Source organism: Temnothorax nylanderi, unplaced genomic scaffold, assembly GCF_030848795.1.
Source record: "Temnothorax nylanderi isolate EJ_2023f unplaced genomic scaffold, tnyl_v1.0 TNYL_tig0436_pilon, whole genome shotgun sequence".
In the NCBI taxonomy this organism is placed as follows: Eukaryota; Metazoa; Arthropoda; class Insecta; order Hymenoptera; family Formicidae; genus Temnothorax; species Temnothorax nylanderi.
The window spans coordinates 127,323-149,594 of record NW_027249498.1 but is presented as its reverse complement, the minus strand read 5'-3'; the positions used below and the strand labels follow the sequence as shown (position 1 = coordinate 149,594).

The window sequence follows — 22,272 nt, the reverse complement described above, 5'->3', positions numbered from 1 at the left end:
GAAATCTCATTGTGCATATTTTAAAAGCATATAAATTGTGGAACATTTTAAGACTAAAATCAATTCGCTATCTATATTTGAACTGGTACTTTACTCTTGTACGTATAGGGTATTCACGTTCAGGTCGACAAAAGGGAATAAGCACGGAAATCTCATTGTGCATATTTTAAAAGCATATAAATTGTGAAACATTTTAAAACTAAAACCAATTTGCTATTTGTATTTGAATTGATACTTTACTCTTGTATGTATAGGGTGCTTACGTTTGAGTCGGCTGAAGGGGATGAGCACAGAAATCTCATTGTACATATTTTAAAAGCATATAAATTGTGGAACATTTTAAGACTAAAATCAATTCGCTATATATATTTGAACTGGTACTTTACTCTTGTACGTATGGGGTATTCACGTTCAGGTCGACAAAAGGGAATAAGCACGGAAATCTCATTGTGCATATTTTAAAAGCATATAAATTGTGAAACATTTTAAAACTAAAACCAATTTGCTATTTGTATTTGAATTGATACTTTACTCTTGTATGTATAGGGTGCTTACGTTTGGGTCGGCTGAAGGGGATGAGCACAGAAATCTCATTGTGCATATTTTAAAAGCATATAAATTGTGGAACATTTTAAGACTAAAATCAATTCGCTATCTATATTTGAACTGGTACTTTACTCTTGTACGTATAGGGTATTCACGTTCAGGTCGACAAAAGGGAATAAGCACGGAAATCTCATTGTGCATATTTTAAAAGCATATAAATTGTGAAACATTTTAAAACTAAAACCAATTTGCTATTTGTATTTGAATTGATACTTTACTCTTGTATGTATAGGGTGCTTACGTTTGAGTTGGCTGAAGGGGATGAGCACAGAAATCTCATTGTGCATATTTTAAAAGCATATAAATTATGGAACATTTTAAGACTAAAACCAATTCGCTATCTGTATTTGAACTGGTACTTTACTCTTATATGTATAGGGTGCTTACGTTTAGGTCGGCTGAAGGGGATGAGCACAGAAATTTCATTGTGCATATTTTAAAAGCATATAAATTGTGGAACATTTTAAGACTAAAACCAATTTGCTATCTATATTTGAATTAGTACTTTACTCTTGTATGTATAGGGTGCTTACATTTGGATCGGCTGAAAGGGATGAGCACAGAAATCTCATTATGCATAATTTAAAAGCATATAATATGTGAAACATTTTAAAACTAAAATCAATTCGCTATCTGTATTTAAACTGGTTCTTTACTCTTGTACGTATGGGGTATTCACGTTCAGGTCGGCGAAAGGGAATAAGCACGGAAATCTCATTGTGCATATTTTAAAAGCACATAAATTATGGAACATTTTATGACTGAAACCAATTCGCTATCTGTATTTGAACTGGTACTTTACTTTTATACGTATGGGATACGCACGTTCGAGTTGGCCAAAGGCCAACGTGTTTTTATTTTTCCGCTACGTGTCCTACGAGCGGAGATATTGCGACGCAAAGTCGAAATGCGAAAATTTTATATTAAGATATTTCTACTAACGTCGACGTCTCTCAATATATCTCAATATATATATATATATATATCAGAGAAATGTAACTTTCACTTTTTCGACATTGGCGATACTATAGTATCGCCAGTTTCGATATCGCGCTCGCATTGTTATCGATCGATCTAGTAGGTAAATTAATAAGCGAAGATATTACGACGTAAAGTCCAAACAAATGTAAAAATTTTATTTATTAAGATACTTCTTCGTAAGATACGTCGGTCTCTCAATATATGACACTAGACATTACAGACGCGCGCGCTTCGCGCGCGCCATTTAGCTTTAACATTATGCTATTACTATTACACTATTCCCTAATAGCCAAATGCTAGCAGAATGCCGACAGTATGCCAGCAGATCCGAGCATGACCATCGAGCAGATTCCTGTCCCCTGCGTCCTCATTAAGCTTATTTTCTAGCAGCACGATCTGCTGCCCACAATGTAATCGCAGAAACGCGGCAGAAATCGTGCACAACATGCAGTCACAATGTGATAGTAAAAATGTAGCAAGAATTGGACATGAGCCATATGAGCTAATAACAGCAGAAACACAGCAGAAATGGTGCATGGCCTGCTGTCACAATATGATGGCAAAAATTAATATAGCTAGAAGAGAACATAGCTCACTATAACGTACTGGTTATTTATATATAATTTATTCTCTCCTATTACCATAAATAATATTTCAGTGGAAAGAATTGTTATTAATGACAGTAATTATACTATCAATTCAAAAGTATGCCACATTATAAGAGTGGACTCCACAATACAACTGATACAAGTTGTGCAGTACCGTAATTTATACCGAAGATAATAGACAAGGTAATATGTTTATCGAAATTAATAAATATCTTCTCGTTATATATAAATTTAATTCATATTATATGTATTTAATTCATAAAATTTCTTATACAATATACATATTATTTTACAGTTCAAAGACCAAGAGGCAGAGCCACGGGGATACGGCGGCAAGAAGAAAGATTTATGGCCTTTCTGTACAGACTTTCATCACCATACTATCATTGGGGCATTAGACGAGGCAGAGGCAGAGGCAGACAGTATAGATAGATAAGATTCCATATACCCATTATATTATATACTTCCATTATATTATATATATACTTCCATTATATTATGTACTCTTATATACCCTGAAATAATCATTTCTTTTTGTAAAATAAAAAAACAATAAAAACATGTAATATTGATCAGATTATTGTCTACTCCATCTTTCATGCATGCATGCGTTATGCGTACAACGTCTGCATGTGCAATGTACGCATAAATGAGAAATAATATATTACTAGCCAGATATATCTTGCTGCGGGACGGTCTTTTCTTTCCCTCGACGTATTAGTATGTCGGTGTAAAACATGTTGAAGTCAAGTCTAATTCAAACATAAATAATTTAGAAATTAATTAGTATCTAATTTTATATCAATTGTGTGAGAAAAAAAGGATGCATAAAAATTATATAAATAAAATTCTTACCGACATAACACATTAAGTAATTTCTCATTGTTATTATCACAACCAAAATCACAAATTCGATCTAGAAGTCGTGTCAATACTTTAGTAAATCTTTCGTCTAATGATACGATTGTTTCTTCGAAACTTCCTGTTCCATCTTTCGCCGTAGAACTGTTCTCAATCTATGAAAAAATACAGTCAATTAATATATTATAAGCGTGTACATGTATGTTACATAAATTAAAATTAAAAAGCATTTTTTTCAAGTAACAGAAATGTGATACATAATGAAGTCTTATTTAAATTATGATATATAATAATGCAGCGATAAACTATTATCACCATGCCTTTTATGATTAACTATACAAGTATAATGATTTTCTTCTTTTGAAACTAAATATAAATAATGATATGTAATATTATAATTCTAGAGGATAATTTATACTTTTATAATAACACTTAAATATATTTTTTAGATATGTAAATTTTTAACTTATGATTAGGTATTTGTTATTATTTGACCAAGTAATAAAATAGCAAATGTTTAATGTTGCATTGTACAAAACGCATGTTGTAAAAATACATAAAAAATAGCTTGCTAATAATACGTATTTTCAAAATCATATTTAAAAATATATATAAATAAAATTGCAATTTTTACAATACATATGGATATCTTCTATGAATACACCGTAAATACATATTACAAGAAAAATTTATTTATTTTATTTTAATTAAATATTTTTATTTTATAATGTTACCTCTTTAATTCTTTGTGATTAAAATGATTAAATAATTCTTTGTAATATTATAATTTTATCAAGGAGAATTAAAACTACTACCACTTGGGTTGATAGAAAGATCCTCAGGAATACAAAGATACATACCACTTGGGTTGAGTTAGGTAACACAATTTTGTTTTATTTTTTAAGAGTAGTTGCACTACAATTATTTTTCAAAGCAATATATATATTCTCTTTGTAGTTGGCGTAATTTAAAGAACATGGGTACAATGTATAATCAACGGACATCATGTATGTCATCAGGTGCGTTCAGCAGAAAACAATGTCAAGTTAATATTTATCTCCTCTCTTTCAAAAGACTAACCACGAACTACAAACTTCATATTATAACATTATTACAATTTATTTGTATTTTTAATTCGAGTCAAATGTGCGCCTGCATCTATCGCACGTCATTTTACTGCTTACCACAGACAATTGGTATTATAAACGTGCCATAAAAAAATGACTACTGGTCAATATATTTCGACACATAAAATATTATGATATTGTAAGATTATAATTTATAATATAATACATAGACGCTAGTCATATAAACATCAAACCATTTCATTACTTGATACGAAAAAAATGCCACTTTGATCTGCCAATTCAATCAGCCCAATTAATTGCTACGTTTTCTTCTTGGCACTAATCAACATATTTCTCTTTTGACTATTTCTCATTTACCTCACAGATTTACATTTCGCTCACTTCATAATTATCAATATCCTAAAATTTAGAAGCAAAGTCCTTTTAACTGTATCTTAACATCACGGATTGATATTCTCAAGTTTTGAATATCTCGTTTACAACATGTGTCAAATGTATCAACGCTGTAACATAATTCTAAAGATTCCAATTTGCCGGTGTACTGTAACGATTTCATATACTTTCTGAAATATTGAAGTGAGATCAACGTTTTAATATGCAAGAAAAATTTATATTCTGCCGATAAAATAAACAATAATTTATTATAATTATTTATACCTAAAGGTACATATATCTTGCTTGGTCAATTCCTCTAACGTTGTAGTATCAACGACAGTCTGCAATATTCGAAATACTCGATATCGTACGTTACAACTATATTCAGTCTCGCCATGACGATTGCCGAAACCTATGTTTATAAGAAATTGTGCAAACAAATCCATATCTCCATATTCCAGCATATAACATATCCTACAATTAAGTATATTTCACAATCAATTGTTGATTTAGAAATTGAATATAAAAAAAATGGTGTACCAACAATATTACCTAAGTAAATTATCTTCATAGTTGGTATTCTGATCAGACTCTTTCGTCGCTAGAAACGTCTCTGTAAAGCTTTGAGACAATTCGGTATACCTGGCATTAGATTGTAGCCATTCTTCCAATAAATCCATACGCAATTTTATCGTATTCAACGAGAACAGTTTACCCAGCTCGTTAACAGCAGCGTTAATATCGGGTCTGTAGTTGGTTGCAGTTCGATATCGTAATGGTATGCTTTCTTCGTTATACAATTCATACACCAGCTTGCACGGATTTTCAATTAAAGCAAGATACTCATCTTTCTCCAATCCGTACGTACGTAGAATATGCTCGGACGTAAATCTCAAATATTTGGATTTAATTTTCTGAAAGTAAAAGCCATAGAAGTCAATATATTTTTTACAACATAGACACGTACTTTACACAGAGATTACCGTACTTCTAACATTCCTTTTTCGAATTTAGTGGAATTCTGTGCCGCCAGCTGAGCATACTCGTAACATTCTTTCGCGGCAGCAACGCGATCAGCACCCGGAGGTGTATGATTTACGACATAGTACAATGCTGCAGTACCATAATAGAATCCATCTGAATCTGTCATCCGTTGTATACATTTCTTGATATCTTTGAGCAACGTGGTATTTTTCGGATAAAGCGACCATGCAGTATTTTTCGATGCAGTAGAATTATTTCCCCATACTTGTGTCACTTCACCTTTAATAGCTAATGTGCATATGAGATGTGCCTCCAAATTAAGTACGGGTGCGATGTCAAGCCACTTGCCGTATGTTCTTAAATTCAACTCAGGTGCTAGTAACGAGAATTAATAAAATGTGAAATTAAGTTAAGTAATCATCCAAGTGCTGGCCATAAATTTATTTCTGAAATATATTTACTAATGATTTTCCAAATATCGACTTTAAGCAAGAACGGAAGTCTCCATTGGGCTATCGGCGGCAACGTACTATGTCCAGGATTAAGCTGTATCCACTCATCGTGTTCCATTGGTGTAGGAAGCCTGTCATGATTGATAGTATGATTATTAAATTCAAAATTAATATATGCGAAATTATTATAATTTACCCGCTCCGAGTGTAATTTTGCAAGAAGCAAAGATAATTTCTCTTTTCCATATTTTTGTCTCCTATGAGATCCATTAGTATAATAAACACTTCATAGTGGTAAAATGTAATCTGGAAATTTAAATGTAAAATTCACATTATAAGAAACTATACTATCCAACATTTTTATAGCTTACGTGTTCCCATAACGTAGAGATACATCGCTTCAACATGGATTTATCTTCCATTTGCGCAACAACTCCATTACATTTCTTTCTTAATTCATCGATTTCATCTTTACAGATAAGTAACTCTATAATATATTACTCGATTATTAAATTGGTGTTCAATATCATACGAAAATGATCTACGTATAAAAATATGTAAATATCCAAATATTAAATTAATTGTCACAAATACATATTATTTTCTTATATCATTTGCCTTTATTCACGCTTGTATTCGAAACGGTTATCGTTGGATTCCACGTTTTTAGTAATATTTGTAAATAATTCAAAAGGCAATCATTGAAATTAAATCCGAAGCTACAACAATAATCTTTTAATAAAGGAATCACGTTCTCTTTATTAGGTACTGTTTATGATCTGCTGTAAAATTTTTCTTTTGCTCGAAGCACTATTTGTTAAAACTTCTGTAAATGTATTAAAAATATATACATTGACACATATGTATAACAAGATTTGCGTTTAATATAAAAATAGACTCAATGATAATGCATGAGCGTACCTTTAGAAGTTATTGAATAACGTGACAGTCGTTGTGCCCAAATATGCAATAGCTTGTAACTCTCAAACGTTTGTGTCAATGATCGATTTTGCCCCAAGCGCGAATATTCATATCCCAAAGTTGAGATTGTACAATGCTGAATATGATCGGTCTGAAATCTACAAATATAAATCTTTACACATTATTATCGAAAATTAATTATCGAAAAATAGATTTATTTTCTTACGATGTAGAAACGGTGGAAAGCCAACTGCACGCCTCTTGTTCTGATAACATAAAGAGAACCGATAGCCCTAATTGCAAATCGAATGATCGTCCGGTGCATAACTTTCTCAATAAATTCATCAAAAGCTGTGATAATATAAATTTCATTTCCGTTAATATCTCTTCGTTTCTTTCAGACGTGCTAAGATACATGAAATAAAACGTTTTGAAAATTTGCAGTAAAGTATAATAATTAAAATCTAAGATAAACTCACCCAAGATATAATTATATTCCTCAATGATGAAGAAAAAACAGTCTCTGATTAGCGACGATCGTTTCCTCCATGCGAGTAAATAAGAAAGATCCATGTTATGCACAACAATCTAGGTTAACCTGTGTAAACACTCGCGTAAACGTAGTTATATATAGGATAGGATAATTATATGGTAATTATTCAGTTTACACCCCTCACCTCCGATTTTGATGAACTTAGGCTTATTCGACGCGTTTTTGCTCAAAACGACCGAATCTGGCAGAAAAAAGTGTCGCTCTGCCACGCGAAGCGAGATATTAACAGTTAAAGTTGACAGGAATCAGGTTATGATTCCCGTCATACCGACGAGATGTAGCGACTGGTAGCGACATAAACATGCCCCGCGGGGGCATATGCGCATGCTCAGTGGCCGCACGCGCATGCAAAACTGCGCCAATTTTAAATATGATGGCTGGTCAATCATGCGGAATAATCAAGCGTCTTAATTCAAGCAGTTAGGTATCACGCTGAGAGTTTGTTTAGTTTTATTATGCGGGGGAAGGGGTTCCGCCGCAGGCTACTTCTATGTAAAAATCACAACTTCTATAAAGCAGGGCATATACACACGTGTGTATGCCCTGCTTTAACGGAAATCACAACTTCTATAAAGCAGGACATACACACGCGTGTGTGCCCTGCTTTAACGAAAATCACAACTTCTATAAAGCAGGGCATACACACGTGTGTGTGTGTGTGTGTGCCCAGTACATGCGTGGGCGGGGAAATTTTGCTCTCCTGCACCCCCCTCCCCATGCATGTACTTTATAATTTCGCTTTACAACTTAGCATGTACTTTAAGTTGTAAAGCGAGTTCCACGCTGCCTACCGGCGGGGTGGGTGCGGGGGAGGGGGGGGCCGAAGGCCCGCCCCTCGCACCCCCCCGTTGTGTGTGTGTGTGTGTGTCCACGCGAAACGAGGTGCCACATGGGTTCATGACGCGCTTTACAACTTAAAGTACATGCTAAGTTGTAAAGCGAAATTATAAAGTACATGCATGGAAAGGGGGGTGCAGGGGAGCAAAATCCCTTCGCCCACGCATGTACTTAAACGAGCTTGTAAAGCGCGTCATGAACCCATGTGGCACCTCGTTTCGCGTGGACACACACACACACACACACAGACGTGTGTATGCCCTGCTTTATAGAAGTTGTGATTTTCGTTGAAGCAGGGCACACACACGTGTGTATATGCCCTGCTTTATAGAAGTTGTGATTTTTACATAGAAGTAGCCTGCAGCGGAACCCCTTCCCCCGCATAATAAAACTAAACAAACTCCCAGCGTGATACCTAACTACTTGAATCAAGACGCTTGGTTATTCCGCACGATTGACCAGTCAATAGTCATCATATTTAAAATTGGCGCACTTTTGCATGCGCGTGCGGCCACTGAGCATGCGCGTGCGGCCACTGAGCATGCGTATGTGGCCGCAGGGCATGTTCAGTGTTGCTACATCTCGTCGGTATGATGGGAATCATAACCTGATTCCTGTCAACTTTAACTGTTAATATCTCGCTTCGCGTGGCAGAGCGACACTTTTTTCTGCCAGATTCGGTTGTTTTGAGCAAAAACGCGTCGATTAAGCCTAAGTTCATCAAAATCGGAGGTGAGGGGTGTAAACTGAATAATTACCACAGTAATATATATAGAATAATAGATATATAATTACATATAAAACAATTACCTTGAATTAATCGTCGCGTCGCGTAAAGAGTCACGGTCGGTCTCGCTCCGACACTACCGTGTCTCTCGATAGGTTAACTGAACTGTCAGTGACAGCGCACTGAACGCACTATCTGCACTGCGCGCAGTACACACTTACACACACGTATTAACTGAACTGACTGTGACAGCGCGCTGGCGAAAGCGCCGCCAGTGTCGAAAAAGTGAAAGTGACATTACTCTGTTATATGTATGTTATAATCGCAGCGTTAGTGTCTGAGCAGAATAGCTGACTTATAATTTCAAGACAGTGTTTTATGCTTTAAATCTTTGTTTTTAGCAACGCACAATACTGTCTTGTGTCTCAAGTCTTACAATGTTGACACTTTGTACACTGTCAACATTGTAAGACTTGAGACATAAGACAGTATTGTGCGTTGCTAAAAACAAAGATTTAAAGCATAAAACACTGTCTTAAAATTATAAGTCAGCTATTCTGCTCAGGCCCTTAGGAGGAGGAGGAGGAGGAGGAGGAGGAGCACGGTCTTACATACAGGTCTGGAAACTCCACTGGAGGGGGTAGGTCGCTTATTGAAGCAACTTGTAATTCGCTTTGCCGCCACGAGAGGCACTGCGGGAAGGTAATGCCACTTGGTGTGAGACACAACCGTGTCTCTTGACTACTCATTAATATTGCATTTTTATAATACAAATTCCAATTTAGGAAATGTAAAATGTAAAATAATTAATGTATTAATAATCTATAATGTTATAATATATTAATATAATAATAATTTATAATACTATATAATAATATATTAATGTATTTTAAATGTAAAATATGACATTTGCAAAATGATAGTCTTGTTTGCAAGTGAGGGTAAGTAACGGCGATTGATTCTTTAATAAAATAGCTTTCCTGTTTTTCAAATACTGTGGAAACTGCATAAAAGAAAATATACTTATTTTATTATTTTAAGGTAGTAAAAAAGTACTTTTATATAAGAAATGCTTTATTGGTTTGTCAATTTCGACAATTTTTTTTTCTGAACAAATTGTTTTTGCATTTTTTGATTTTCTTGAAAAGCGTATTGTCGCATACGTAATCTAATATAATACACTATTGCATATGAGAGGATTTCGGAGGCATGTTCTGTGCAAGGAAAAGAAAATGTATAAGTAGTAAGTACTTCGTCGACAGTTAAGTCAAAAACGTCGATGCAAGAGCAATACTTTGCAAAGCACGCTTCAATGTGGCAGATGAGTTCAAAAAACCTTAAATTAGCGTGAATCAGTTTGCCGCGGGATTTCATATCGACCAACTGAGACACAGCAGAAGGGCTTGTCGACTGGGATCTTAAAGCTTCTTCACAACTCACACAGGATTTGTACTTTTTAAGTATCTGTTTGCACAGGTACCCTAGAAGTACAATTTATAATGTTATCATGTGATTGAAAAATTGCAAAAAATAGTCGGAGCGAGACAACACGTATTCTACATTAAATACCTAAAAGCGGAGTTATGTAAGCACATCAGTAGTAAGCACTAGGACAGAACATTAAGCTGAATTAGTAAGCTACAAACCTCAATTTTGGTTAGTAAAAAGCATTTTAAGCGGAAAAAATTAGTTAAAATGAAAAACCTGTTACATAATAAATTATACAGTCAAGGATTGGGGATTGTGTATAATTATGATCAAGGGTATTGTCAATAATATCGTCCGCTTCCCAATCGTCGTTTTCGAGTACCGCGTCCAGTTTCTTCTGAATGTCTTGCAGATACCTACAGTATTTAGCCTGACTCTTTCCATAGATAGCCTGCAGATCGCTGATTGAGACTAAAATTGGTGGTGATCTATCGTTCGATACTGTGCAATTCCCAAATTTTGGGGGCTTAATTACACTGTATACAGATAGCATTTTATACAGCTGTAAGAATGTAGGGCAGTTTGGATGGTCATTACATCCCGCAGATTGGCGTATTGTACCAAAGAATTTCTAAAAAGAATTTGACGTAGTTATAATAACACGTTAAGCATTAATGCAATGCAATGACCGTGAGCACCGTCGTATATGACACCACGCAGAAGAACGTCAAAAGTAAAAGTGGACAATCAGGCGCAAGCAAAAGTTTTGCGGAAGTTTGTGGAACAAAAAAAGAACTGTACCTCTAAGTTGTCCTGATTTACTTTTCCTGTCAGTAAGTACTGGAAATCGAATTTCTCAATGAGATAGCGGCACATATCCATCGTAGATTGAAGCGACAACCTAAGTCCTTTGGATGTTTCAGGAGTAAGATATTCTTCGGGCTTAATGTCTCCTTTGCAAACTGCCGACTCCCAATCGTTCAACCAACGTAATGAATCTTGTAGCACCTGATAAAAAAATTAAGATAAAACCATTATTGTTTAAAAAACCAATGATGGTTTTACCTTGAAATCGTTAGAACCCGGAGTTAGCCCTTGATTTGGAGACTTCCGATTTAATGCGTCAAACATATCGTTTATTTGTTTGCAGAAGGAGATCGTCTCTTCACATCCAGTGAGCGATTGACATTTATGCGACAAGTAGAACGACAATCCATTAGCTACAGAATTACTAAAGAGCTGTAATACAGTGAATTAGTTTAGACTTATTGAACCACGATATAAGCATATTTATTTGCTGTCGAACTAATGTACAAAAGTACTGGGTTGCGAGTCGAACGCGCATTTTTGATGTATTATCCAATTCCACGTGTCTTTTCGTAATTCTTGGGCATGCGCGGGCGTTACCTACGTGAACTTTGTCGAGATCGTACAAATTTGTTAAATATTCCCAGCGAATGTACTTTTTCGTTGGTGCTATCTGCAATTCAACGAAATTATTTAATATCTGTACGATGAATATAAGAAAAAATAAATAATACTTATTGTTAATATTATATTTTTCCAACTATTGTGGTATTGAAACAAAGGCAGGTATTAAGGAGTTTTGGCAATACCGTCTGTCAGATACGGTAAACGTAATCGAATGCCTATAAGACACTCATAAGATTAAAAAAAAAAAACAAACACCACTTTAATATTAATACATGGAATTTCGATATTAAAGAGGTAAGTAAAAGTGGAAATAAATTCTTTTTAATGTATATGTTTTTTTTTTTCAGGTTCACCGAAATAAGCATGGTCAATAGGGAGTTTTTGCAATACCGTCTTTCAGATACGGTAAACGTATCTGAATTGTTCAGATACATTCACTATGTACTATCTAAACAATTCAGATACGTTTACCGTATCTGAAAGACGGCATTGCAAAAACTCCCTATTGACCATGCTTATCCCATTACATTTTTTTTCAGGTATTCCGGTATTCAAATGAAGCTAAGTATCTCCTTTGTATGACAATTATTGATATATTTTATATTTTATCATATATATTATACTTATATTGACGCTATTATACATTTTTTTAACTTACCCGTAATCGCTTTTTGTTATACAACCGGTTCCGTATGTTCTTGATAAGATGTGGTGTATCAGAGAAAACAAATACTTTTCTTTTGTCATCCAACGGGTGCGTGAACCAGGTCTTAGTGTTTTCCATCGAGCCCCTGACGTCCAAAATCTTCCACATTTTTGCATTTGTCGCAGCTCCATCGGCAACAACACCGTGGATCGTTGCTCCGCACTCTTCTAAATAGATGATACCTTTGACCACCAATTTGGCAAGCTCTTCTCCCTTTACAGGGTTTTTCGACGCATATACTCCGATTGTCTGCGTGTATGTGTCGGCGAGGGGTTGGAACATCATAACAAGGCCGTGTGTTGCTTGATCGTTGATGTCTGTCGATTTCGGTCCGTCATCCCCAAAATCCGTCAAGCCAGTGTAAGTAAGATTTTTTGAACAAACGGCGACCGATTTCCTTAAGTTGATTTCATCCAGCAATAGTATCCCGTGACGTTGCATACGTGTTTTAGAAATAAACTTTTCCTTCAAGAGCTCCGCAAACTGCTTGTCGAAACCGCATTTCATATTTATAAGTGACAAGTATGTGCGTACCGTTCTTCTGCACGGTAATGGCAGAACATTGCTTCTGCGTAAAAACTCATAATACCCGGGCGATCTAATGTTCATTAACATACACAGCATCATCCACTCTTCTGTGTATCGTCTACCTTTGGCACTTGTTTTACTTGCAGCTCCGATAATTTCTTTCAGGGCTGCTTTCTGAGTAGCTGGCACGTTCAATTCTGAACACTTCTCGTCTAATGTCGTCTCTTGAATTCGAGCTATTTGGTCCTCTTTTTCTTTGATAGACTGCATCAAAAGATTGGCCTGCAACTTTGCTCGATTCTTTGCACATCTTTCGCGTCTTTGTTTCATTCGCATTACTCTCAGCTTACGTTGATCGACAGGATTCGGAAGTTCACGAATACGATGCAAAGATGGACGATTTTTCAATCTCGATACTTGTTGAAGTATACGTTTTCTGAGCTTCGTGCAGTTGTCGCATTTTTTAGTTTCCAAAACCATACTGCACTCTTTGTGTCGCCATTGTTGGGCCCAGTCTTGGAATGCGGTATTAGCGGGCACACAGTGGACATCAATGTCGCCCAGACCACTACAAACATTCATGTTCTGGAATTTTTCCAAAATGCATGGCATGGGGTCGGCTATATTATAAATTTGCTTCAGTTTCGTCCCCTGTGTGTTGACGTGACGCCCATTAACGTAATACTGCAATTGTCTGTCAGTGTCAAGAACAACATGTTTTAGAGTCAGCGGAAAGTGCATGCCACTATCAGTTCTCGGTTTCGCATATGAAAATAGAATACGTTGTCCCTTTTGAGCAGGCAATTCACCGACGCTCCAGAATTTCGGTATTGTAGCAGAGTATGTTTCACGGGCACTGGTATTCGTACTCGCTTCTCGAATGCCTATAAGACACTCATAAGATTACAAAAACAAACAAACACCACTTTAATATTAATACATGAAATTTCGATGTTAAAGAGGTAAGTAAAAGTGGAAATAAATTCGTTTTAATGTATATTTTTCTTTTTTCAGGTTCACCGAAAGGAATTGACAACATTTTTAATAGTAAGTACGGAAACGTTAAAGAGGTAAGTAAAAGTGGAAATAAATTCTTTTTAATGTATGTTTCTTTTTTCAGGTTCACCGAAAGGAATTGACAACATTTTCAATGTAAGTACGGAATCATGTATTTTACATTTATCACTGTATATTGTCCATCAACGATTCCTTTTCTGAGGTAAAGGGGGGTGGACATACAGGCCTACAGACGCTATTGGTTACTTCTATTAAAGTCACTAGAACTTCTATGTTCCCCCCTTATCTCAGAAAAGGAATCGTTGACGAGCAGTGTATGTACACACACGGTATTAATGCCTGGACACCGAAAATTGGATGCGTTTCGGAAACTCATTCTTTGTCTTTTTCTAAGGGGGGCAGTTAGAAAGAGACGAAGAGTGAGTTTCCGAAACGCATCCAATTTTCGGTGTCCAGACATTAATGACCGCGTGTGTACTCAATAATTCAACTTTTTTTAAAGTTTGCATGTATATTTGTGAGTATGAATATAAATGCTTTTAGCACTTATGATTTATTAGTGTACAATTTAACATAATGTATGCAATAAAAAATCTTGATAACTCACGTTCGCTGAATACCGAATAAATGTAAAAAAGTTTGTCCTGTGTTTGAAGTTTGGACAATGACGCAGAAGCAATTTCAGTGTGCGGATCTGACGTTGGAGTCTTCATTGTTGTATCAGCTTCTTCCATTGCTGTAAGCGATTGTCCATCTTCCGAAATAGGCAATTGAATGCATGAGACATCTGTATACAAAAACGAAAAATAAAATATATAATTAAATGACTATATATACTCATTATATTTGCTTCAGCCATGTAACACATACCTTGTACGTGAGGGGTGTCTATAATAGATGTGCTCGAGATGTTGACTTGCCTTGGAGTATTCAGACTTTTACTTGATACATCAGCTGAATCCTTTTCTGTATGATGGTTACTGACTTCTATCGGAACGGGAGACTTAACAGGCGTAGCCCCATCACAATGTACAGAGTTGATAACAGAGCTCACCAAATGTGAAGACGATTCGGCCAACGAGTCAACGGCTTCATTGTTTGTGGCATCGTGTAACAATTTTGTTGGTACAGCAAGCTTACTAAGCTGCGGATACTTATATGGGGCCTGTGATATGAAAGAAAATGTGATATTATTTGCGCTTTCACATATTAGTCATTGTTTCTGAATTTATGTTTACTCAGTAACTTTACAATTGAGCTGAACATACGACTAGCGTCGGAGCGCTCCGTTGTCAGACTGACTGTTACACGCGAGATCGATAGCTTTTTGGAGCATTGGGAATTTAGCGACCAATCGGTTCGCGAACCGTGGCACGCACGCGAAACACGCGTGATAATTCCGGTATGTCGAGAATCGAAAGGTCTTCCGCAGTATTTACGACGAATAAGCCGGGTCTAAGAATGTCAGAGCGCTGCCAGAATATTAGGATCACGTGTACACCACCTCTCAGCTCACGTGTACTAGTGTCGAATGTTTGTGTGAGAAATTCATGAGCGCATTTCGTAACAGTCATAAAATTTATATCATTAACGAACCTGTGCAATTATGCGACCGCTCCCGTCTCGTTTGATCCATTCACGAATAATATGCTGGTCTTCGAAATGCTTGTCACATATAACGTGCGTTGGCTTCAGTTTGACGATCCCGGGAATAGCTGCTACCCATTGTCTTAATTGCTCGACATCTTTTGGCACGCGAAACACAGATCGATTAGATTTGTCGCCTCTATTGCCCGTTTTGCATGTCGGCACAGCACACGGCTTTGTCATCGCCAAATAATTGATCGGTCTCCTCGGCAAAGCTATAGTAAATCTCGCCGCTTCTGCCGAGATCGGCGTCCTCGGCGATTACCCTGAGTATGCTGCGATGCAAAGGCGTGTCCTCTGTCACGGTGGTCTCGTACTCGATCGGATAGAACAGCGGATTGAGATCGTTCGTGTCGAGAATCGTCACCACCACCGCGGCGTCCGCCTCGAGCGCAATTACTCTGTTTCTACCGTCGCGTTTGCTCGAGGTTTGCTCGAGGCACGCACTTCGAGCACATATCGGTCTTTGCGTTCGCGATTTAGCACGTTGACGTTGCTGGTTCGAGTCCGAATCAGGAGGAAGCAAAAATCACAGACCGTGCGCTCCTCCGCTTTAAAGAACTTTTCGCGATTGCCGCTCACTATGCGAAACTTTACGTCGACGTCACTGTCGGCGGACGCGAGCTTTATGCCCATCCGTTCCTCGGGCACAACGTACGTCTTGCCGATGGAATTTTCGGTAATGGAGACAATGCACTTTACGTAGCTACGACAATCACTACAGTCTGACTGTGACCGTGACAATCACATAATAAAGCTTGATTTGTTGGTTATGTTTGCCGGCATTACTCGTTCGTAACGACCTTCGTGGCGGTAAAGCGAATTAAAAGTTGCTTCAATAAGCGACCTACCCCCACCACTGAAAATTGAGCGAGTTTCCAGACCTGTATGTAAGACCGTGAGGAGGAGTATCTTAAATAAAATTTTTCACATTTGGACTTTGCGTCCCAATATCTCCGCTCGTAGGGCACGTAGCGGAAAATATTATAGGAGATACCCCCCCCCCCAAGTCGACCCCAAGCTATCGATCAAGCCTACTTAGAACTTGATCCGTTCACTCGTTATCGAGATCTCAACATCTCGAGTACTCGCAACCCGTCGCGTCGCGTAAAAGAGTCACGGTTGGTCTCGCTCCGCGTGTACTTGGCGCGAGACACTACCGTGTCTCTTGATTATATTAAATATTCAATATCAAAGGAAAAAGTAACAAGCGTAAGAAACCAATAAAAGTTAACAATAAAAATGCACTTACATGTTCACAAAACGACAGCGTACAACACACAGTTCTTTACACTTCAAACTTACGATCTGAAATGCTTGCTTTCCGGAATTATGACACGAGCAAATGATATTCAAATGCGTGAATTTGGTTGTTAATTTTGTTGTACCGTAACCGGGATAGTATATTATTGTAGCGGTTAATGTGACGCACGTGTTCGTTCAGATTATGATTTGCGACTGACCGCCCGATCTTACAATTCGGCGGTATTTATAATGTCGGAGTCGACATTCAGTTGCTAGTCCAGGACTCTCGAAATAGCGTTAACCTCTCGCTGTCAGCGCCTTGCGCTGGCCTTCGCATCAGCGCTTTTGGTCATCCCGGAGTTGAAATGGAAATTTTTAAGCGTACGGCGCAACTGAACAGAAATAACGCAACACCTACCTACAGCGCGCGACGCCTATACCACATATCATCTCGTCTTGCCAAAAATCAAATAATGGTATCATAATAAAAATATACATGGATGTATTTGGAATTCGACGCTCTTAAATTTGCGTTGGAAAAATTGTTATATTTGGCAAAAATAATAGATGGTGGTGGGGTTAAATTAAAAAATTTGACAAATTTGAAAAATCTGATTACGCCATTGTAAAGAGCACAAAAAGCAATAAACATTTCGTATAAATTTTTTGTCGTTACGCCTTATATTTCTGAAGATATTCGCTAGAAACTATAAAATCCGTTATTTTCGAGGGGTTGTTCCAACCCCTAAACGTCGAGATAAGCCGCTAAAAAAAAATACGTGTCTAATATTTTTTGATGCTCAACAACATATCCAAAGCGCATCCAAATCGGGTAGGGACACTTCCAACCGTTCCCTTGTAAGTAGTTTGATAGAAGAGCAAAAGATTTATTTATTATAGATACGTAAGTAAGAAAAAGTTAAATTTGATATAAACCATGCTTTCCAATATTAATCGCCAATACTAAAAATCCAAAGTATATACGTGTATCATTAACAGATTTTCAGTATAGATAGTGAATATCGGAACACAGATTCATACTTAACCTACTTTTATGTTTAAAATATATAATTAGATGTAAATAATAATTACTGTTTTTGTATTATGTTGCAGTGTTACGTTGCTTTCCATCAGTGGAAGTTCACGCGGAGCAGCACCAAGCAGTTTGATTTCTATCACACTCTTCTGAGCGAAAGCTTTATTTATTAGATACATAAGTAAGAAAAAGTTAAACTTGGTATAAACTGCGTTCCAATATTAATATCCAGTACTGAAAATCTAAAATGTATGTATAACATTAACCATAGATTTTCAGTATAGACAGTGAATATCGGAACACAGTCATACTTAACCCCGTACTCTTATGTTTGAATATGTAATTATGTATGAAATAAACAGGGTGATTTATTTTGGGTGCTAATCAGCTTCGCTATAATTATCTCAGAAAGTATTGATTTAATGGAAAAATGTTTCAGATAAAAGTTGGAAGGTTTAAGGAGGACCAATAGACAATTTTATTAGATTTTGGGTCCAGGACCTGTGTTAAGCCCAGTAGGATTCAAGCCAAATTATTTAAATAGAAACCCCCTTTTTTATTGCATCATCTTTTTCTACTAATTAATATGAACAACTTTTGTCTGAAACATTTTTTTATTTCCCTTATACTTATTGAGATATTCAAGGAAAACTTGGTAATTTTTTCAATATTTAGCTTACAACATCTCAATAAATGTTTGTCGGAGGGAAAAGTGGTACAGGACTTTTTGATTTAATTTGGTCTCAAGAATATACTGTTGCAATAGTATTCCAATTTCTTTAAATAATTGTGTACACATGAAAGCTCCAAGGAAATGTATACACAAATATTTAAAGAAATTGTGGTATTATTGCAATAGTATATTCTTGAGACCATATCAAGTCAAAAAGTCTTGTATTATTTTTCCCTCCGACAAGCATTTATCAAGATATCATAAGCTAAATATTAAAAAAATTACCAAATTTTTCTTAAATATCTCAAAAAGTATAAGGCAAATAAAAAATGTTTCAGACAAAAGTTGTTTATATTAATTAGTAGAAAAAGATGATATAATAAAAAATGGGAATTTTTATTTAAAAAGTTTGACTTGGATCCTACTGGGCTTAACACAGGTCCTGGACCCAAAATCTAATAAAATTGTCTATTGGTCCTCCTTGAACCTTCCAACTTTTATCTGAAACATTTTTCCATTAAATCAATACTTTCTGAGATTAGCGGAGGTAATTGGCACACAAAATAAAACTCACCCTGTATAATCAGATATAAATAATAATTACAGTTTTTGTATTATGTTATAGTGTTACGTCACTCTTTATCAGTGAAAATTCATACAGTGAAGAGTAGCAACGAGCAGTTTTAAAGAAGAAAGAGATAGAAGGATAATATCAATATTATTTTCTTAATATTGTATGTAATAATATTATTAAAAATAACAATTTAATAAAATTCATTAAAATGGTTTAATTTCTAGCAATATTCAACAAATATTATCTAATATCACACAAATATTACGTAAATATCACGCAAATATTACGCAAATATTACAGTAATATTACTGTGATATATCACCATTATATTACTGTGATATGTTTTTGCGGACATTTTAATATTACTGTGATATCTCAGTAATATTTCTGCAATATTTCTGCTATATTTCGTTGTAATATTGCAATGAAAAAATAATATTGCTGTAATATTACTGTGATATTATGTGCTATGTGGGGTGGTTAGAAAGAAATTGCGGACACTTAAAAATAAATGAGTGACTGGAAACGAGCGTCAAACCTTTACTCCGTTTTCGTTTTAGAGAAGATTTCAGTCGTTCTCTTTCTTTTTTACGAAGCACAGTGGGCCAAAACGGCAATCTAGCTGGACAAAAGTAGTAATTTAGTTTTCATCGTTAAACAAATGTTCTCAAGTGTTCTAAAATAGAAAGTAAACATGTACAAAGTATATCAGTTTAATTTAATAACATTTAATATACAGGGTGTTCCTTAAAAACCATCCACTAACTACATAGCGCTATTCCTTATCAAAGTCGTAATCTTTAATTAGGTAAAAACTTAACAAACGTTTTGGCCTGCCATTTTTAGACTATTCTCATTGTGTGTCAGTGTGTTAAATTAAGCAAACTACATATATCAAAAAATTATAATTATAACAGCAGTACATGTATGCATTGATCGCAATATAATTTTCGAATTAACTGAAATTAAACTTAAATTAAAACAAATAATAAAATAATAAAAAATTATAAAATAATAAAATACAATGCAATTGTAGTTCGCCAGTACGATAATAAAACTAAGACGTATGAATCGGCCTAACTGGCAATAATTTATTATCGTGACGATTCGACCATTTTGGTTTTGGTCCGATTAATCATGGTCAAGACGTTTATAATCTTTGATACTTATATATATATATAAGCATCTTATTTTTTAAATAATTGCAATAAATTTAATAATTTAATTTAATTTAAATTATTTAAAAAACGAGATTCTTATATATATATATATAAGTATCAAAGATTATAAATGTCTTGACGATTAATCGGACCAAAACCAATGGTCGAATCGTCACGATGATAAATTATTGCCCGTTAGGCCGATTCATACGTCTTAGTTTTAATAAAATACAAAATAAAAAATAATTAATTGAAAACTAAAAATAAACAGAAACAAATTAAAATACTAAATAATTTTATTTCAGTATTAAACTGAAATAAACTAAAATAATAAAATTAAAAATAATAAATCAAAATAATAAAAATCTTTCAGTTAACAAATAAAATAAAAATTAAAATCTTAATTACTACTGTTACTTTCATTAAAGTATTCACTATCGCAACTATCGCACGATTCTGTATCAGCTTCCGAAACATTTAAAGTAAATTCCGGTTCTTTTAAAAGTTTCAACAAAGCTTCGTCTAAATATCCGGATTTTCGTGGTGGATGATGTCTATATGATGAAATTACTGGATCCGATGAAATAAGTAGTATATGAAGTAAATCCTCCATAGTTTTATCTCGAGATATTTTTCGAGTATGTCCTTCTCTATATCGTCTGCAATCTTTATTACGTGCTTCTTGTACTTCTTCGGACAGCATCCCAATCGGAAGAATAGCGTTTTTAATTATATCTGCCCCATGAATTAAAATTTTGTGCACACTGGGTGGCATATAAAACCAGGGATATAATTTGACGTATAATTCTGCTGTTTCTCGAGTATATATTCCAAACGCTTCAGGATTTACTGCGTATCCACTAGACATTGTTCTTAAAATTACTGAGAATCGTAATATAAGTTCTTCATTAATTCCAGTAATTTCAGCGGCCAAATCTGGTTTTTCAAAAAAACGACGTGATGTATTGCCATCATTGGTAGTACCAGCTGAAGGTTTTGGTATGTCTACTAACAGACCCATTTCAGAATATAAACGATCTTGAATTTGTTTTTTACGCAGTTCTACCTCCTTTTTTTCATTTCCTCTAACTTGCCATTTTTTTATATCTAAACGATAAGCAATGTGCAAGAGACATTCAAAACACCGAATCCAAGAATGCAAAGTCGACAATCCAAAACTGAACGTTGTAATATCAACATTAACTAGTGATGCTTTCTCAATATCGTTCATCATTTTTGGAGTAGCTCCGCAAACATAACATTTTTGTGACGATACATTTGTTAATGCATTACAGATTTTCCCATCTACCATTGTCAGCAATAATACAGATTCTATTGCGAATTCTTTTTCTTCAATTTTAATAATAGTTGGAACAAGTGACTGAAGTTGTTCTTCAATGATTGCTATTTCTTGTTTTATTAATTCAGTCGATTCTTTTTTAAAAATTAATTTAATTGGTCGACAGTATTTTGTTGATCCTGGTCGTGGGTTATTCCATAAAATTAATTTTGCATTTTCTCCTTCGGCAAATAATTGTAGCGGCACTAAAGATATTATAAATAAGTCTGCATCAACTTTTTGTTCTGCAACTGAGGAACATTTTTGCTTGTAAATGCTATGACCTGAGCTACCGTCACATCCCCATTTAAATAATATTTTTATTGATTGAGGCGTTTGACATTGTAAAAGAACCTCTTGTTGTACCATAATAATGCGCCGAATAGTATGATCCAAAAGCGATTGTAATTTAATTTCTGCCTGTATATCAGTTATTGTAATATTTTCCGGATAACACTGTTTTTTTGCTTGTTTAATAACATGGTACGAAGG

The 22,272-nt window shown here is 35.3% G+C and overlaps 2 protein-coding genes across 12 annotated transcripts; both read right to left on the bottom strand.

The window, feature by feature from the left end:
- Positions 1-2,421: 2,421 nt before the first annotated feature.
- LOC139782739 (kinetochore-associated protein 1-like) lies at positions 2,422-7,740 on the bottom strand. Of its 7 annotated transcripts, XM_071721773.1 has the most exons (14): positions 7,554-7,740; positions 7,356-7,474; positions 7,103-7,282; positions 6,877-7,034; positions 6,327-6,442; positions 6,152-6,261; positions 5,965-6,086; positions 5,508-5,878; positions 5,072-5,433; positions 4,802-4,993; positions 4,502-4,707; positions 3,051-3,211; positions 2,868-2,947; positions 2,422-2,710 (listed from the first exon to the last, which is right to left on the bottom strand). In XM_071721773.1, exons 3-11 carry the CDS (start codon positions 7,246-7,248, stop codon positions 4,551-4,553), a joined length of 1,734 nt encoding a protein of 577 aa, XP_071577874.1. In that variant the 5' UTR covers positions 7,249-7,282; positions 7,356-7,474; positions 7,554-7,740; the 3' UTR covers positions 2,422-2,710; positions 2,868-2,947; positions 3,051-3,211; positions 4,502-4,550. The 7 variants fall into 7 exon arrangements, with proteins under 7 accessions (XP_071577874.1, XP_071577876.1, XP_071577873.1 ...); XM_071721775.1 differs by lacking the exon at positions 7,554-7,740 and having other exon boundaries at positions 2,864-2,947; positions 7,356-7,509; XM_071721772.1 differs by lacking the exon at positions 7,554-7,740 and having other exon boundaries at positions 7,356-7,509.
- Positions 7,741-10,049: 2,309 nt separating this feature from the next.
- Positions 10,050-18,231, bottom strand: LOC139782736 (uncharacterized). Of its 5 annotated transcripts, none has more exons than XR_011720978.1 (9): positions 15,703-18,231; positions 14,977-15,271; positions 14,714-14,893; positions 12,514-13,973; positions 11,833-11,901; positions 11,487-11,660; positions 11,223-11,429; positions 10,563-11,052; positions 10,050-10,474 (listed from the first exon to the last, which is right to left on the bottom strand). XR_011720978.1 is itself a non-coding variant. In XM_071721768.1 (9 exons), exons 2-9 carry the CDS (start codon positions 15,934-15,936, stop codon positions 10,684-10,686), a joined length of 2,988 nt encoding a protein of 995 aa, XP_071577869.1. In that variant the 5' UTR covers positions 15,937-16,612; positions 18,091-18,231; the 3' UTR covers positions 10,050-10,683. The 5 variants fall into 5 exon arrangements, 4 of the variants coding, with proteins under 4 accessions (XP_071577869.1, XP_071577872.1, XP_071577870.1 ...); XM_071721768.1 differs by having other exon boundaries at positions 10,050-11,052; positions 15,703-16,612; positions 18,091-18,231; XM_071721771.1 differs by having other exon boundaries at positions 10,050-11,052; positions 14,977-15,093; positions 15,161-15,271; positions 15,375-15,796.
- Positions 18,232-22,272: the final 4,041 nt, after the last annotated feature.

What these genes read in the sequence shown, in the direction of transcription:
- LOC139782739 (XM_071721773.1), bottom strand. Translation starts at nt 7,248, where the DNA reads ATGAAATTTATATTATCACAGCTTTTGATGAATTTATTGAGAAAGTTA. An exon ending in CAAAATTACACTCGGAGCGG is followed by an intron (nt 6,087 to 6,151) that starts GTAAATTATAAT and finishes CAATCATGACAG; the next exon opens with GCTTCCTACACCAATGGAAC. An exon ending in CAAGATATATGTACCTTTAG is followed by an intron (nt 4,708 to 4,801) that starts GTATAAATAATT and finishes TCAATATTTCAG; the next exon opens with AAAGTATATGAAATCGTTAC.
- LOC139782736 (XM_071721768.1), bottom strand. Translation starts at nt 15,936, where the DNA reads ATGACAAAGCCGTGTGCTGTGCCGACATGCAAAACGGGCAATAGAGGC. An exon ending in ATAACAAAAAGCGATTACGG is followed by an intron (nt 11,902 to 12,513) that starts GTAAGTTAAAAA and finishes GTTGAATTGCAG; the next exon opens with ATAGCACCAACGAAAAAGTA. An exon ending in ACGATCTCGACAAAGTTCAC is followed by an intron (nt 11,661 to 11,832) that starts GTAGGTAACGCC and finishes ACTGTATTACAG; the next exon opens with CTCTTTAGTAATTCTGTAGC.